Source organism: Xenopus laevis, chromosome 1L, assembly GCF_017654675.1.
Source record: "Xenopus laevis strain J_2021 chromosome 1L, Xenopus_laevis_v10.1, whole genome shotgun sequence".
NCBI classification, from domain to species: Eukaryota; Metazoa; Chordata; class Amphibia; order Anura; family Pipidae; genus Xenopus; species Xenopus laevis.
In genome coordinates, this window is record NC_054371.1 from 8,571,425 (window position 1) to 8,591,085 (window position 19,661).

The 19,661-nt window shown below is 36.5% G+C and overlaps 1 protein-coding gene across 1 annotated transcript; it reads right to left on the reverse strand.

Annotated features, from left to right (window-relative positions):
- Positions 1-10,855: 10,855 nt before the first annotated feature.
- On the reverse strand, positions 10,856-17,932 carry LOC121400429 (vomeronasal type-2 receptor 26-like). The gene is made up of 2 exons (XM_041583530.1): positions 17,863-17,932; positions 10,856-11,951 (listed from the first exon to the last, which is right to left on the reverse strand). The coding sequence occupies exons 1-2, from the start codon at positions 17,930-17,932 to the stop codon at positions 11,044-11,046; spliced, it is 978 nt and encodes a 325-aa protein (XP_041439464.1). The 3' UTR covers positions 10,856-11,043.
- Positions 17,933-19,661: the final 1,729 nt, after the last annotated feature.

A 19,661-nucleotide genomic window follows, 5' to 3' on the forward strand; every position in this document is an offset into this window, starting at 1 on the left:
CTGTCACTGAGCGAAGGGTCTGTGGCTCCGTAACTGATCTGTAGATAAAGAAGTAAAATGAGAACTAACAACCAAACTATATACAGATATGGGAATTATTATCCAGAATCATCGGGACCTGGGGCTTTCCGGATAACATGTCTTTCTGTAATTTGGATCTTTGCACTTTAAGACTACTAGAAATTAATTTAAACATTAAATAAACCCAATAGGCTGGTTTTGCTTCCAATAAGGATTAATTATATCTTAGTTGGGATCAAGTACAAGCGACTGTTTTATTATTACACAGAAAAAGGAAATTATTGTTAAAATTTTGGATTATTTGATTATAATGGCGTCTATGGGAGACAGCCTTTCTGTAATTTGGACTTTCTGGATAAGGGTTTCCAGATAACACATTCCATAATTGTATTTCAGATATTGGTGGGATTTCAGTTCAGAGTTCTTATTTTAAGAGGGTATTCCCTACCTCCCCTCCCAGGAGATATATTAACTAGGGATGGGCGAATTTGACCCGTTTTGTTTTGCCAAAAATTCGCCGCCGGCGAAATGTCGCCGACGCCCATTAAAGTATATGGGCATCAAAAAAATTTTGGCGCGAATCGAAATTTTTTTGAAGCGTCTTTTTATTTTGATGCCCAACACCATACAAGTCTATGGGCGTCATTTTTTCGGCAAAACAAGGCGCCCATCCCTAATATTAACTATATTATATGAAATTTACTTAACTACTTGCCTGCTGAATAAAAAGCTCTACATACAATACATCATTCATTTTATTTCCTCTAGCATTGAAAAGGTTTAGATGCTGTCAAACCCATTTTTTTTCTTGTAGTATGAGTTTATGTATTTTTATTCAGTAATAAATACATAAATTTGCATATGTAAAGGTACAATCTAGGTTTCTCATGGAGATTTCCAAAAGCAAGTATTGAAAACAGTCAATTTATGAAAATATTGTACAGTATTGTTATATGTATGTTAATATATCCTCTAAATACCAGCTGGCTGGCCAACTGGTCATCTCTTCTATCTGACTCTATTTTCCCAGGCAGACAGCACCACACATCCAGTAAATTTTCTTAAAAAGACTTTATTGGCAAAATGGCTTTAGTAGGACAGTAATGCTAAAGCCCTTTTGCCAATAAAGGCTTTTAAAGAAAATTCACTGGATGTGTGGTGCTGTCTACCTGGGAAAATAGAGTTTAGTATTCAGGTGGAAGTGGCTGCCTGAGACGTGCACCCCAGCTGCAAAAGTTTCCATTGCTGAGTGCTGACTCCTACTAAACTTCTCGTCTATCCGATATTGAAGAAATATTGAAAATCAAGAGTGGTACATCTGTATATTAAACATGATTTGAAGTCCAGTATGAGAGTAGAAGGTGTTGGAGGAGAATTGCATCTGCACCATTAAGACTTGAACTTTTCATAGATTGTAGACATTTCAACAGTATCTCAAATATGCAATGATTACAGGTCAAGGTCTTTTTCTCTTGGCATACTGAAAATCATGATTTGTTGCTAAATGGGAGATTCCATGGAATCAATGTTCAATCTAATTACTGCACCTTTTGAATTAGACTCCTTTAGACCGGCACAAGTTAAGCAGGACAAAAGGGGATCTATTGCAAAAAGGAAAATGTAGTATCATGACATAAGAAACTTTCTGATTATTGTTAATTCACATTATTATACTATTTATAATTAAATAATAAAGTCACTTGTTACAATGCCCCTTTCAACATCTGCTGCTCTTTGTTCTCTCACCATGCAGGAGGTGGAGTAAAATGCAATGCATCTTTTGGGGGGTTGCACATTTGCCTAAAAGTTGTATTAGAGTTCACTCTTCTGCAGAAATCCTATTTTTCATCAAGCAGGATTTTGTTTGTGCTATAGTAGGTTGTTTAAGTTACCTCTAATACTTCTATTAGGAAAGGAAGTCCTACCTGTCAGTTCAATCTAATCTGACCCCGACTTCTGCAAGAAGAGAGAATGAAGAGTGACAAGCTGCTGAGCGAGAGATGGTAAAGAGTAAATTGGTTATTTCAGAAATGTTACTGAATTTTGAATTGATTATATTTAGAAAACTTTATATTTCAATGAGGCAAAGCTAATATTACACCAGTACTTTGTTGCACAGTGTGACCTTTGAAGAGAGAGGCTTAGAAAATCTATTACCCAGATAGAAGTATTATTACAGAGACTAATAAAAGTGCTAAATAGACAAATGCAGGATTATCGCTAAAACTATCTCTACAGTTGACACATAAAAACAACAATAATAAAAAAAAAGGATTGAACTGGTCATTCTCTGGGTAAGTTATACTCTGCTACTTCTGGTTTGAATGCATTTTCATCAGATTCTGAATCACTTGCATCTACCCAGCTTAGTACATTTTAGATATCCCAAAACTAAGAGACATCAACACAGGACATTCAGAAGGGAATAAGGCAGAATCTCCAAAGCAACTACAGCTTTGGTAGGACCTCTGGAGATCAGCAATTACTCTGAAGTAATTTTGACACCTTTGCAAAAGCAAGTTCTGGGCTTAATTTTGTTCCTTTGTGTCATCTAGATAGATTTATCTTAATAAAAGATTTGTTCTTACATAAAATGCTGATGAAGACACAATTTGGAGCCTTATGTTTCAAATGGAAGTCTTTGTATGTTCCAAAATTTTATAGATTCACAGTATACTAGTTTTCTTTAATTTGATGCTTAATAAGATTATTAATCCATCCCATATGCTCATAAACTAAAACCTAACTATGAAGGGCCTTGAACAATCTAAATAAGATGAAAGCAGGTAGTAAATTATTCCTACCAAACAACTAGAGAATCCAACAGGCTGCCCAATTCCTAATCACTATATGTAAATATGCAAGAGACCATACAATAAATGCTATGATTCTTTATGCACTAGTAGATCCTTCCAAGGAATGCAAATTAATCCATTCAGATGAGAAGAAGCAGAGTAAGGGGGTTCATCACAGTGAGGACAGTGAGGTTGGGGAATGCACTGCCGGGTGATGTTGTGATGCTGATTCAGTTAATGACTATAAGAGGGACTTGGATGATTTCTTGGACAGACATAATATCAAAGGCTATTGTGATACTAAACTCTATAGTTAGTATAGATATGGGTATATAACATATATGTGACAGTAGGGAGGGGTGTGTGTATGGAGCTGGGTTTTCATTTGGACAGGTTGAACTTAATGGACTTTGTCGTTTTCCAACCCGATTTAAATATGTAACGATGTAAGAAAGGAGGTTCCTCTCTTTTAGTTTTTTGTGCAGTGAGAGCTTTAAAGTTTGCCAAATTAAAGAGGCTGCATTTAGAGCTTTATGGCAACATATAATAGAATTAGATACACAATAGAAGACTAATGTCATGTGTATAACAATTTTGAAGCAAATGTGAAATATTCCTATCAGGCACTTCACTGCTAAGGTAAGCAAATTCTGTTACATTGGACTTTTGTTGCTGAATACAAGCCATTTTCAGTTGCAATTTGCTGCAGCTGCAAAGTCTACAAAGTAAACACACTGTTTGCCTGAATTTGTGGTGCAACCGTGCTGTATTCCTCCAAAACTTGGAGGAACTTGAAGGAACATTATCACTATTTGCATTATATAATATTCATTTTAAGGTGAACGTACCCATTAAGACAAACCTGACATTCTAAAAGCTGTTAATTCCATTATATAATGTTATAATGTGCATTTATGTGTTACTAGCCAGTCAGTACTATGAGTTGGGTTCTTCTCACCTGGGAAAAGCCAAACAGACTCAGAATCTGGGCACTGATTATAGTTGTGTCTGATGTTAAGTCCCCAATAAAACCAGCAATGTTCCTTTTCCTTCCACAAGAGTAATTGGGAACTGGATCCTTGGTACCAGATAATATTTGCAATATGTTCCTCACAGTCTTTAGTGGATGTCCACAGGAGTCATATATATGATATCCCAGGGTCACATTGGGTAATAGGGATGGATTCTTGTTAATTTCCTCAATGGCAAGGCGGAACTCCACAAGTTGTCTGTAATACCGGAGCTGTAAACTGGAGAGTTGTTCAAGTTGTATTTATTTTGATCTTGTATTAACTAAAATTACATGTTTCATCCCAAAATCCCAAAATTGAAATACTGTACCTATGTTAAAAAGCATTAAAACAATTGCTTGTATAAAATATCTGGAGATATGATAAACAAAAATGTGTATCACTGTTTCCATGGTTAGTATATGGGTCCACACACAACACACCATGTCCATCCCAGCAGAGGCAGCTTTGTATAAGAGATTGATTTAGGAAGCACATCAGCCATATTGCATCAGGCTCTGAAACATCTACAGAATCAAAGCTATAGGGAATGTAATGGAAATAATATGGAGTATCTGCAAATACAGAATATAGAGAGATTTGGTCTCTAAGATGTTACATAGAGAAGCGTTTTGGATTTTTAGTTTAGAGACAGTAATAGGAGTTTTGATGTTAACATGTTTTTTTGAAGTTACTCCTGAAGTTAGTGGAATTATTCCTTTGTGTATTTAAAATCATCTTTATACTGATGTAAATTTCCCATAGCATGTGCAGATTGGACTTCAGTGATCAAGCATTATATGAGTTCATGACTGTATCAATGATATTCTAAGACCTATGGATATAAATGAACGTATGTAAATTGGATAGACACTGATATGAGTTACACTGTATTAGAAGCTTTAGGTTTTTCGCATTACTATTACCTACCTTTACAGTTAACTTGTTGGGGCTAACTAATCATAAATCAACAGATGACCATGATCTTTTTTTAAATGGCTTTTTGAATAATGTGTACTGTGTCCTATGACTACATATCAGTGGATGAGGAAATACATCAGGCAATTGTAGTTTTTATAGTATGTAAAGAAGCTGTGTACACTTTACTCTCCACTGTGTTGTTCTGTGCAAGGAAGGGGAGGAGTCTCCACCCCTGTGAGCTGACAGGAAGGAAGTGCTGCACAGGAAGTGGGGCATGGAGAGAGAAGCAGCAGAGTGAAAGTAAGGTGCTGCAAAGTCTCAGATATCACTGTGTGTCAGTAGGGAACACCAGTGGCATAAAAACACACTCTGTGTAGAGTGTGGAAGAAAAGGTATCTGAAGAAAAAAGCTTCTTCTGGCATGCTGTATGTATCCTGGTTATTTTTTTAATGGTAATCCCTTAGTTTTTTAATGGTACAGGGTCATCAACCTTTCCTCTGTGTGTACGTGATTGTGGATCAGGGAAGTTCCCAGGGAGGAATATCACAGCCCAGTCTGTCCTGACCCTGGATGGAGGCACGCCCAATCATTGTGTAATTGGTTTTCCCTGTAGTGGAGGCACAAGACTCTTGTAGTGCCAAAAGGAATAAAATCAGTGCTACATTTCTTGCAGTAATAGAAAGGGCTACCAGTAAAAAATAAAGAACGTTTTTCATCCCACTCAAGTTGGCTGCAGGAGTTCTTGTCCACATAGTGGCAAAATTGTATTTCACAAAAATGTTTAGGGCAATACACCCGGCCACTGATGAAAGGCAGCGAGAGGTTTCCTTGACACTGAACTGAGATACAGTTTGAAACATGCTAAATATAATGGATGGAAGGAGCCAGTGCAAAGTAGAAATGTCCATAGTCTATCAAAGTAATTCTGGGACAAGTTAGTGCTTGGAATATCTAACTGTTATTGAGCATAACTGACTTGATTGAAGCAGGAAAAAATGTCATCTAAATGAGTCCACTGATATACCATTTATATCATCATCATCATCATCATCAAAAGTAGTAACCTTAACTTTTTGTGCAGCAGATTCATTAAACATCAGCTATAGGTTTAGTGCACAATATATATGACAATTCTAATTTATGTGCAGCACAAATCACCATTTCTATTTTTTCTGCCATAATCTTGCATTTATCAACATTGATACCATTGATGTTCCCGGCCAACCTTTCTTTCTATTTTAAGGTAAACAACCCCTTTACTCATAAAACCTAAATTGCTTGCAATTTGCATGATTTCACAACGTCTAAAATGAAGGAAAAAATTGAACTGCCTCAAGAGAATCATAGTACTTTTGTGAGTGGATCTCACTTTCACATATCTGGGATGCTCAGCTAACTTCAAACTGAACAAGTTCAATGGAACTTTTATAATTGGATGTCTGTGATTTTACTTCCCTTAAAGGAGAAATACCTGTATAGGATAAATTAAATAACCCTCATTTTGTAAGCAATAATGTATACTATATGGTTTTACTTTTGATCAAACATAAATATTTTCTGTTAAAAAGGCCCTTTTATTGGATCTCACCATAGAAGTTGCCCGAGTTTCAAATGAAGAGTGTGCGTACCTAACAGCCCCTGCCAGAGTCACAGTAGGAGGAGGACAACCAATCACAACCCTGCAGCCAAACAAGCAAAGACAGGCTTCAGTTCCCTATCAGGTCAGCCTAGCTGCTGATTAATTCCTATAGTACAGTGCTGAGTGTCAGCTTCCCTGCTCAGTTGGACAATTCAGCAGCAGCAAGTGGAACAGATTGCAGGACTATTAGGGTTTTTCAGACATTTTCATTAAAGTAACTAAACACCCTACTTTCTTAAGTACATTCCTTCTATATCTCAAAGATTTTAATGCACTGGCACATTCTTATTTTTAACACAATATGTCTAAGGTTTAAAGGGGTTGTAAAGTCAAAAAAAATAATTTCTTTAACAGGTCCACTGTCTAAAAATAAACCTATCGTCAATATATTAAAAATTCTGTACCTTTTTCATAAAAATCATGATTTTCTGCGCTCCAGCTCCCCCTTCTCTCTATGCGCACAGACTTCAGCCTGCATGAATTCCTCAACACGACGGGCCGGCTCGTGGCTGCTTTACTTCAAGACAATCTCCCCTCCTCTGAGTTCTGTAGTGTCAGGGAAAGCGTGTGGAGTTGTCATGGAGGTCAGCTTTAGGAACAAAAAGATAAATCCCAGAAGAATAGCTTATCTTGAAGTAAAGCAGCGGCCCACTGTGTTGGGCGATATATTGACAATAGGTTTATTTTTAGACTGTGGACCCGTTAAAGGAATTCAATTTTTTGACTTAACATCCTCTTCAAGGCTTTAGTTACTGGCGAATGCCCTTAGAAGCGGATTGAAGAAGTGGAGAAATGCTTTCAAAAATACTTTCAGAAAGTGAAGTTGCTTTAGACTAAATTCTACATAATACTGTATATCATGACCTGGATGAATAAAAATCTTCATAGACATATACATACAGGTATTGCATTTCACCAACCACAACGTTTTACATCTTTTCCAAATTTAAACTCAGTTTTTATCACCTGTAGGAAATCTGACTTACCTAACACACAATGTTACATTTTTACCGCCTTTGTTAATTCTAAGTGGACGACTGATAGCATTTGTATTCACAGTCAGTAGCCCCCCAATTATGATATCTCCATCCTGAATGTATTCATAGTCTTCAAACAAGTCGGCTGGTTTCAGAAAACAAGCAGGGTTGATGGGTTGTGTTTTAGATTGTGCTGTGTACAGAACTAATAGATAGATCAATATCTTGAAAGGATTATATGTAAACCTGATCCCCACCATTGCATCCACAAACAGCTCAATGCACCCCAATAATTAGGTGTGGGTTAGAGAGGTTGCACAGAAGAGCTGCACAAAGATCCAGGTCTCGGTACATTTGTAGAACACTGTGAGCAGAATGGCTCATCCAACCCTCATTTTATAGAACAAAGTGAGGATTTTTTTAAAAGTCTGAGAATAGACACACACTTTGGGATTTGTTTTCCTGTTACAAGAATGTTATATTTATAATTGTATTCAAGTATTGCACAACAAAGATGTTTAGGTTTTTGCTATTTTAAATGACTATAATATTATTTGGTAATGTATTAATTATTAAACAGAATTGCAAATATTTCACTATTCTGTTAACTGTTTGCTTTGTTGCTTGAGTCTTAAAGAAAGTTCAGTATACAAATAAAAACTGTGCAAAAAAAAAAAATTCTATATAGTTTGACAAAAAATGTAATGTATAAAGGCTGGAGTGAGTGAATGTTTAACATAACAGAACAGAACACTACTTTCTGTTGGCTTCCACTGATTGGTTACCAGGCAAGAACCAATCAGTGACTTTAGGGGGGACCACATGGGTCATACCTGTTTGCTTTTCAATCTGACCTGCATGCTAAGAATGAATTGCAAACAAACTGAACAGTTATGTCCCATGTGGCCCCCCTTCAAGTTGCTGACTAACTCAGAGTTAGAGAGATGTAAACAGGAAGTTGGGTTTTGTTCTGTTATGTTATACATCCATTCACTCCAGCCTTTATACATTACATTTTTGGCTAATTAACTATATTAGAAACATTTTTTATTTTGCACAGCTTGTCTATTTACCCAGTTTTTATTTTTATGCTGAACTGTTTATTTAATGATGATATCGTACAAAGTAGAGCACAGAAAGCAGCAATATAAACCATTAAACAAAATGATGACAATATAATTGTATCAATATGGGTGTATGTGGTTAGTGTATGTACATTTTTAAAGGGATCCTGTCATCGGAAAACATGTTTTTTTCAAAATGCATCAGTTAATAGTGCTACTCCAGCAGAATTCTGCACTGAAATGCATTTCTCAAAACAGCAAACAGATTTTTTTATATTCTATTTTGAAATATGACATGGGGCTAGACATATTGTCAATTTCCCAGCTGCCCCCAGTCATGTGACTTGTGCCTGCACTTTAGGAGAGAAATGCTTTCTGGCAGGTTGTTGTTTTTCCTTCTCAATGTAACTGAATGTGTCTCAGTGGGACATGAGTTTTTACTATTGAGTGCTGTTCTTAGATCTACCAGGCAGCTGTTATCTTGTGTAAGGGAGCTGTTATCTGGTTACCTTCCCATTGTTCTTTTGTTTGGCTGCTGGGGGGGGGGAAAGGGAGGGGGGTGATATCACTCCAACTTGCAGTACAGCAGTAAAGAGTGATTGAAGTTTATCAGAGCACAAGTCACATGACTTGGGGCAGCTGGGAAATTGACAATATGTCTAGCCCCATGTCAGATTTCAAAGTTGAATATAAAAAAAAATCTGTTTGCTCTTTTGAGAAATGGATTTCAGCTCTATTAACTGATTCATTTTGAAAAAAAATGTTTTTTCCCATGACAGTATGATTAATTTTGAAAAAAAAATTTTTTTTCCCATGACAGTATCCCTTTAAAGGTTTTTGTTATTACACTATTACACTCCCATTATGGGAAAAATCAGCTTCACATATCCTAGTGATTGTTGACATGGAGTATTCCAGGGAAAACTATATTATACTTACTATGGGACAGATTTACTGTTGCCAGTGACTACTTCTCACACTTCGCACCACTTCGCCAGGCTCAAATTCATTACCACTACTCTAATTCACTAAATGCGAAGTTGCGTCCTGGGCCCCCGAACACTGCTGACTTTTCGCTAGTGATACTTTTCCAGTGCGAGCCTGGTCTGAGGTGGCAAAGAATACTCTGATGAAAGGGATAACGTTCAGTAAAATCCACAATTTAGTTAATTTGCGGAGCAACAACCATTCGCCAGATCGAAAAGTTGCCTAGCGATCAAGTGCAAACTAATGCTAGCGACGGTGTCTTTCGAATTGTCATCTGCACCTGTTGGTGATGTTGCAGCGGATTGGATTTCTGGTGAATTTCCACTAGCAATGGCCACTTCTCCTTTAGTGAATCTGGATTAACTTGATGCCAGAACATTACTACAGTGTATGCCTTCTCCAGGAATTTTCTAGAAGTTTGTTAAAAGACACCAATAAGGGTAGTGTTGGACTTTTAATGATCTGGGAACTGTGTGGGGGGAGGGGGTCTCCCAGTAAGAACTGATATGGAGTTAGTCCAGGACAGGAAAATCTCAGTAAGTATGACACTATGAAACTATGTCAAAACATTTTCAGTAAGACTAAAACCTTAATTTAATTCTGGGAAATTTCGAATAATGCTTTTTTAGATTAAAATGATTTGCACTAACTCATTATTGAAGTAGAGAGGGTACAGAGAAGGGCAACTAGCTGGTAAAATGTATGTAAAATCTTAGCTATGAGGAAAGACTGGCCAAATTGTGGATGTTCACGCTGGAGAAGAGGCGCTTAAGGGGTGATATGATAACTATGTATAAATATATAAGGGGATCATATAATAATCTCTTTAATGATTTATTTACCAGTAGGTCTTTCCAGCTGACACAAGGTCACCCATTCCGATTAGAAGAAAAGAGGCTCCGCCTAAATATTTAGAAGGAGTTTTTTTACATTAAAAGCTGTGGAGATGTGGAATTCTCTCCCTGGATCAATTGTACAGGCTGATACATTAGATAGCTTTAAGAAGATGATTGTTTGGTGTTCAGCAAGTGAGGGAATACAGGGATATGGGAGATAGCTCATAGTACAAGTTGATCCAAGGACTAGTTCCATTGCATCTTGGAGTCAGGAAGGATTTTTTCCCTTTCTGAGGCAAATTAAAGAGGCTTCATATGGGTTTTTTTTTTACCTTCCTCTGGATCAACTGGCATTAGGCAGGTTAAAAAAAAGATAAAAGGTTGAACTTGATGGACGTGTGTCTTTTTTCAACCTAATTTACTATGTTATTATGTTACTATGTTAGAGCAGCCAAACACTAGCTAAGCTTGATGTTACATATTTTAGGGAATAATGTAGTAAATATTGTGAATATTTTACTCAGAGAGCGAAAAGAAAAAGATATGTCCTGAATTCATCTTTTGTGTAAATAATACAAAACACTTTTTGTATTCAAATTCCCATGGCTTAAAAACATTTTATTAATAAATCTGTTCCAGGGTGAAATATATTTATCAACCTGAAACATAATTAATTGAAAGCACACATTCATCCAGAGTAATAAAAAAAGATCCAAAAATATATCACTTAACAGAAAAGGTAACTCAGATGAGCGGCTCTCTGTTCCAATGATTCCAATTCCAATTTTGTTGGTTATTGGTTGTTTTTTCCAAGTAAACAAGATTTATGGTTCATTTCAGGCTTAAACATAATTACATAACATTTTGGCAAAAATATACAGAATAAAAGTCCAGCACTTGAGGTGAGTATGGCAAATATCTCCACACACACAGTGTTTTTGCCTTTGGTGCTCAGATAGGCCGGGATCATTGTGATCCAAACACTGCAGAAGAGCAACATGCTGAAAGTGATGTACTTGGCCTCATTAAAACTGTCCGGTAATGTCCGAGCTAAAAATGCTAAAACAAAACTAACAGCTGCCAGAAGCCCCATATACCCAATAACTGAGTAAAAGCCAATAGCTGAGCCCTCATTGCACTGATTGATGATGGTTCCAGGGTAAGTGTGAAGGTCCAGTTCCTGAAAGGGAGGAGAAATGGACAACCAAGTCATGCAGATTATTATTTGAATGGATGAGCAGAACAAGACTACAGAATTGGACAGTTTGACTCCCACCCATTTTCTCCATGAGTTCCCTGGCTTGGTGGCTTTGAAAGCAATGTAAACCATGATAGTCTTGGCCAGGAGAGAAGAGACAGCTATGGAGAAGGTGATTCCAAAAGTGATGTTACGCAGCATGCAGGTTATATCCACAGGGCGACCAAGGAACAGAAACACACTGAGGAAGCTCAGCTTGATGGAGACAAGGAGGAGGAAGCTAAGGCTCCTGTTGTTGGCTCTTACAATGGGGGTGTCCCAGTATGTGATAAAAATGCCCAACATCTGCAGACTTATAAGAAAGAACAAAACTGATATAGATAATAAAAATGTAGAGGCTGTATCACTGGTGAACGAGAGATACTCTTCAGTTTTGGTAATACACTTACTATTCTTCTCATTCGGCCATTCCGAATCTGGGCATTTGAGACAATTTTCACTGTCTGCAAAAAAAAAAATAATAATAATAATGTAAAAAATTCTCAGGACATAACACAATGTAAATCAGGAGTTATTTATTATATATATTTTTATTTGGGGAGTATCTGAAATACTCAGAAAGTTTGAAAGTTTGAAAGTTTGAGTAGTAAATACACATAGAATGATCTTGCACACTAATCAAGCACTAAAAAGAAGGTGGTGCTGCAATTAAACATTCTTTATCAAAGTTGTATATGTAACAAACATTACATATACTGTATACAAGTCTGCACACATTGACAATGATCATCAGGGCTATAAAGAGACATTCCGACCAGCAATAAACAGTATACAAATATGAAAGCCATTACTCTGAATGAGAGAACTACCCCAACATTTCCACTATAAGCCTTTGTCAAGGGAACTTTGAAAGTTTAATTGCAGTGCCACCTTCTTTTTTGTGCTTGATTAGTGTGCCAGATCGTTCTATGTGTATATATGTATGATTGGAATTCTGTAACTATTGGGGGGGGGGTATTATTTGATCTTAGCATATATTAACTTAAGACAAATTTGTAAAAAAAAAAGATAAATCAGCAAGCTAGCCCAGAGTGCCCGCGATTACTTTTAAGTTTGAGTAATAAAGGAAAGACATAGGCAACCTGCCTTTTTGTGGATGTTATTGGAATAATAAAACTTTTTTTTATTGTGAATAGGGATGGGTGAATTTGACCCGTTTCATTTCACAAAAAATTTGCCGCCAGCGAAATGTCGCAGACGGCCATTAAAGTCTATGGGCGTCAAAAAAAATTTTGTCGCACGTCGAAATTGTTTTGACGCGCGTCTTTTTTTTTTCACGCACGCCTCCATACAAGTCTATGGGCGTCATTTTTTGGTGAAATGAGGTGAAAAAATTCGCCCATCCCTAAATTTGTGAATTCCAGTCCAGTTTAGATTTTTTGAATTGTTAGAATCATTTTTTTTTTTTTTGGTGAAACTCTGTGAAAAATTTCACTCATCACAATTTTTTTTGGGTGCCAAGACACTAACTAGCAATTAAGGGAGAAGACTGCAGAGCGATTTTTTTACAGAGTACAAAAATGATGCCTAAAAACTCTAATGGGTGAAAAATATTGTCCAAAAAGTCCAAAAAATGTTGTCACCCATAGACTTTAATGCATTTTGCCAAATTTTTAACATTTAGCATTTTCAGTGAACTGAAATGGGCCAGATTCACCCATCATTACTCACAAATAATGCTGGTGAATTTACTGTGTTTCTATATAGGTACTAACCCACTAAAAATTTGTTGTAGGCTTGGGATGCTTGACTATACTGACTGACACTAAGGGGCCGATTCATCAAGGGTCGAATATCGAGGGTTAATTAACCCTCGATATTCGACTGTGAACTAAAATCGTTCAACTTCGAATATCGAAGTCGAACGATTTTGCGCAAATCCTGCGATCGATTGATCGAAGGATTTTTCGTTCGATCGAACGATTAAATCCTTCGAATCGAACGATTCGAAGGATTTTAATCCAACGATCGAAGGAAAATCCTTCGATCAAAAAATCACAGGCAAGCCTATGGGGACCTTCCCCATAGGCTAACATTGACTTCGGTAGCTTTTAGCTGCCGAAGTAGGGGGTCGAAGTTTTTTTTTAAAGGGAAAGTACTTCGACTATCGAATGGTCGAATAGTTGAACGATTTTTAGTTAGAATCGTTCGATTTCGTTCGAATTCGAACGAATTTAACCAATTTGATGGTCGAAGTACCCAAAAAATACTTCGAAATTCGAATTTTTTTCATTCGAATCCTTCACTCGAGCTTAGTGAATCGGCCCCTAGATGTATATTGGCCCACTGATGTGCCTGAAGTTCCCCTGCCTGGGCTCCTGGAACTCCGGGTTGGGCGACTGCGGCGCATATTGAGTGAATGATCAGTCTGCTCATTGGATGTAATTAGTCATAGGCAAAACTCAGAAAAAAATCTCGAATCTGTGAAAAATTCACGAAATGTATTAAATTCAATGGGCATCCAAATAATTTTCATACGTGACAATTTTTTGACAATTCTTTGTTGCATTTTTATGATACGTTTGTTTGCAACAGTGAGGTCCCATTAGCATGCCCCCCGTTCTCCTCCATTTTCCTACTCTAATGACACTTCTTTGACTAAATCTTAAAATTATATTAATTTTATTATAATATTATCATTTTTCCAGCCAATATACAGCTTTTACTATCAGAAGATTTCAATGTCGGATTCGCACTAGTTCGATTAGAGATCTCTCCTTCAGAGCACCGGACACAGTCATAACAGCAGGGTTGAGCTCCAGAATTTAGGGCCTTCCTGTAGCCGGGCTGGCAACTCTCTGCACATTGAGCTCTTGGAACCTAAATGAAGACAAGTTAAAGACACAAACAATCAGTGTATATATAGTTTGCATAACGGCTACATGAATGCTGTCTCTCTGGTCCATTGGAATCATGAATTCTAAATATGTTTCTTTAGCCATGTTAGTCCCAGTGGAAGGAATTTTAGTCCTATTTTAAAACATAAAGACATATTTATAAAGCTGTGTAAAATGTATCAATACCCAATTTACACGTACTATTAATTGCAAATTGAAATACATTTTATTCTCCGTTATTTATGATCATGGAATAATCATTTATAACACACAGTTATAAGTGCACAGTTTACAAATTAAAGCAATCCTGTAATTTGCAGCATTCCTTTGTAGCACATCATGACCAGTGTAGCCAATTACATGAATTTGACAAATTCAGACAGCAAATAACATTGTGTTAAAAAAAATGAAAGCCCACATAATCAGTTTGTGTTAGTAACATTCTGGCACATAAAAAGACAGTTGTTCTCTTTCCCTCAGAGAAAGGTTGAGGAAGACAAGAGGCTACTATGGTTTCTCATTATGTACTGTAGCTCTCTGGCAAATCAAAGCAAGGTACTGATGAGTAGCTACTGTTTCTCCAAAGAGTGTACCAAAACACCAAAGTGCCAAAATGAACATTGCACACTGAAGGTCAGAGCTCAACTTCCTATATCTTAACACTTGGCAATGTTTAATATAATGTACAGAATATTTGTATTGTCAATCCCCTTGTCTGTACTGTTATGGGGTTATTTATCAAAGTCCAAATGCTAAAAACCTGAGGCTGCAATAAATCTGAATCCAAAAATCTGCCATTTCAGACCTGTTGAGGTTGTAGATAAGTCAATGGGAGAGGTCCCTATCCTATTTGGAAGTTTCTGTGATCTGCACTGGAATTAGCCTGAAAATCCAACTATTTCGGCTTTTCATGCAAAAATCCTAAAAATTCTGGCTTTTCCGGAAAAAGTCAGAAAAAAAGCAATTCAGAAAAAAACATATGATTCGGGTTTTCATTCGATTTTATTTCCCCCAGTTCAATTAAATCGTGTTTTTTTTAATAATAAATAAGGTCAAATCATGTTTGTTTTTTTACTAGAAAATCTGAATGTTAAGTGGGAAGAAAAAACTCAAATTTTTCGAGATTTATTATACCCCGAGGCTGAAAAAAGTCAAAATGGAAATTTATTCGGACGCCCATTGAATTTAACACATTTGGACAAAATAGTTGCACGTATTAAAATCGTGTCAAAATTGTCTCACATCAAAATTATTTTGAATCCCATTGACTTCAATGTGTTTCACAATGTTTTTGGCTATCAGTGTTTTTGCTGTTCTTCTTCTTTAGAAAATGACAAATGTTTTAGAGGTTTAGAGTGATTAGTATTATCCATGGTTTTTAGAGCACTGAAAATATACCTGCTGTACTGTGGGTAAAAAAATGATGTCTAGTTCAATAATTTGCACTCGTGACTAGTGAAAGTCAAATTCATGTCTTAATAATTAGCACTGAATATGTGGAACTAGAAAGAATAATGGACTATGCCTTTGCCAAGAAAAGTATTACCCTACACTAGGAAAAAAGATGATAACATGAGCCCTTTTCTTTCCTTGATGGACACAACATGAATTTATTTCATTGCTTCCATTTATAGGGGCCACTGCTAAACAAATCTTTTCTCATATTTAGTTCACCCCCATCAGATAGAGAGTTTATAAACCCAATGAGTGTTAAAGTTATATAATATTACACTTTGGCCCTGGGTATTATTCAACAATGTTATTATGGTACTATTCAATAACAGTAATTTCCAGGGAACAACATTTAAATATTGTAAAAATCAAAATTTTAAGAAAAGGGACCACTGACCGTGCTGTTTTTGGTTTTCCATGGTATTGTATGGGATTGGATTATTAGTTTATAACTTGAAGGTTCTAATGGCAAGAATCTGGCAAATGTGCCCAAATACAATGTTTTGTGCGAGTATACTAAATAATAGACCATATATCCAGTGTTCATCTCTCCTGTTCTGTCAAAAGATATCTCTCCCTCAGACTTGGTTTGGAAGTGATGTGTTTTCAAATAGTGATGTAACTGGTTAGAGATTCAATGTATTCAGATTCATGCTAATATTATTATTATATTTATACAATGCTAACATATTCTACAATGCTACACAATAAATGGATGTATACATTGAGCATATATATTTACATATAAAGCGAGTAGCCAATACAAGAGATAAAGGAAGACCCAAAAGAGCTTACAAAAAGGTGAGTGGGTTGAGGAGTTAAGGCCCAATTGTTTCTATTTATCATGCTGTGTAAAAAGTGTAGTGAAAATGACCTACTGTAGGGGCACATTTACATCAAAGTAAAATCCTTTGACTTTGAATATCGAAGTCAAAGGATTTACCGCATTTACTTCAATCGAACGATTAAATCCTTCGAATCGTTCGATTCGAAGGATTTTAATTCATCGATTGAAGGATTTTGCTTCAATCAGAAATTGCTTAGAAAACTTATGGGAAGGTCCCCATAGGCTAACATTGATGCTCGGTAGGTTTTAAGTGCAAAGTAGGTATTCGAAGATTTTTTTAAAGAGACAGCACTTTGACTATCGAATGGTCGAATAGTCAAATGATTTTTAGTTCGAATTGTTCGATTCAAAGTCAAAGTCATAGTCGAAGGTCAAAGTAGCCTATTCAATGGTCGAAGTACCCAAAAAGAAACTTTGAAATTCAAAGTTTTTTTACTTTGAATCCTTCACTCGAGCTAAGTAAATGTGCCCATTACTGTTGCTCATGGGAACCATTTAGATATTTGCTTTTGAGAAACAAAAAAACATTACTTAGAATTTTTATATTAACATTTCAATAAAACTAAAATCATTTCTTGAAATAGACCAAATTCATTCATGTGCATTTATTGTAGCTATCAGGCCTCATAGAGTGCATCATTTAATGGTTATCTTGTTACACAATGCTTCTCTCTATCTCAGTGATCCCCAACCTTTTTTACCCGTGAGCAACATTCAGATGTAAAAAGAGTTGGGGAGCAACACAAGCATTAAAAATTTTCCTGGGTGGTGCCAAATAAAAGTTATAATTGGCTATTTGGTAGCTCTATATGGACTGGCAGCCTACAGGAGCCTCTGTTTGGCAGTACACCTGGTTTTTATACAACCACAACTTGCCTCCAAGCCTGGAATTTAAAAAACAAGCACCTGCTTTGAGGCCTCTGGGAGCAACATCCAAGGGGTTGGGGAGCAACATGTTGCTCACGAGCTACTGGTTGGAGATCACTGCTCTATCTATTACCCTCTCTATTTATTTCTGTATTTTTGTTCCTTCTCAACAAGGCTTTTAAAATGTGGCAGATGGTTCTGGCTCAGATAAAATGAAAAAAAAAAGAATTGTCCAATGTTGCCTTTGACTATAAAACATATAGGGGCAGAACTCTGGGACTGGCTAGATTGGGGTGAAGGATTGGTTAGGGGCACTTAAAGGGGTCTGGTATAACAGGGAAAGTCACTTACCCTCCTCCTCTTGGAACATCATGGGCACCTGGAGCACTGTGCAGGCTTGGCAGCGTGTCTGGTATACCATAATGGCGACTGATTATCCCACCCATATAGTATACTGTATTTTGTTATAAAAAAATTTCAAGTGACTTGTTTCCATATGTCAAAATTGTGTTATCTTTAATACTATTAGAAGTGTTTTGTCACAGCTGTTGGCGGGTAATTGTTTTTGGGCCTTGCCATTTGGGTCTGACCAATAGGGGTTCCCTTTACATGCCCACCACAGCTAAGGTGGTTGGCACCTGGGGTAATTCAACTTATACATTTGCATCTACTGTATAACCTAAAAGCTGAGGTTTTCACTCTGAAAGTCTGTTTGGGAAAAATTACAGTTTTTTTTTAAAGTTTGCTTGAGCCAAAAAGCTTGAGCAATCTTTAATAGGCCCCTACAGAATATGCTCCATGATCTTCTTTTGTTGTGCATTCATTAATAGGGATGGGCGAATCTGACCGGTTTTGCTTCGCCAAAAATTCGCCGCCGGTGACAAAAATTTTTTTGAGGGGCAGCAAATTTTTTTTTGAGACGTGTCTTTTTTTTTTGTCTTTTTTATTCATTCATTTTTGCCCCTTGTTTCTCATACATTAGTGAGGTGTCCCTTTCAATAAGCAAGGCAAAAAACATGACACCTAAGACATGTATAAATTCATGAAGTACTTTACATCTAAGACTTCATATTTGAACCCAGTGTTTATTGTCTCTAAGGGTGTGGACTTACTTAACACACAGTGTCTTGTAGTTCTGTTCCCATGGAAGGCTCTCAGAATCTGCATATGTATTCACAGTCATTAGCCCCCCAATTATGATATCTCCATCCTGAATGTATTCAAAGTCTTCAAGTATTTCAGCAATTCTCAGATGACAAGCAGGGTTGAAGGACTGAATGCCAGATCTACAGGGTCCTATGCACAGAACTAACAGACACATCAGCATTTTTACGGGTTTACATTTACATTTGAACCCCAGCATTGCACCTACAAACACTACAGTAAATCCCAATACAAGACAGAGAGTTAAAGAATGGCTCTTCCAACCCTCATTTTATAAAACAAAGGGAATAATTTTGACACAATTTAGCCACACACTGAGGGATTTCTTTTTCTGTTTTAAGAATATTACAGTTTTAAACTCCATTAAATTATATACATTATATTGGCTTATGTTATTTTAACTTTCCTGACTTACTATAAAAAAATTTTTAAAAAGGAAATGTTTTATACACTGAACTACAGATATTTTCCAATATTATGTTAAAGGGACAGTATACACAAGCTTGCAAAAAACGTGCACAGTAAAAAGTACTGACGTTCATTTTACATATTCTTTTAATTTAGAAAATCCATATTTCCTTAATTGCCATTATAAAGCGCTATTCGAAAATTATTTCCCCCCCACAAAATTCCCCTCTTTTATTAACAGGACAATTTGTTCAAACCTCCTTATCAATCTCTCATTGATCTAACAAACGCCTCCCTTCCCTAAGCTTAAGCTTTTGAGCAGCTCATTATCAGAGGGCTTCTCAGTGGATTGGTAATTCATGTTATGAGCTTTCCATCCACTTTGCAGGACCAGGAAGTGCTAAAGAGGAACTGGTTTTGCGGGCTGGTTTAGTGCCAGAAAAAACTTAAGTTATAGATTTTTTTATAAAATGATGGAAAAAATGGCAAAAAGAATGTTTAGCACAAACCCTCATACAAAGGTGATCTGTAGTTGTCTTCCTTATTTTTATACATTCTTTATACATAAATCCTATATA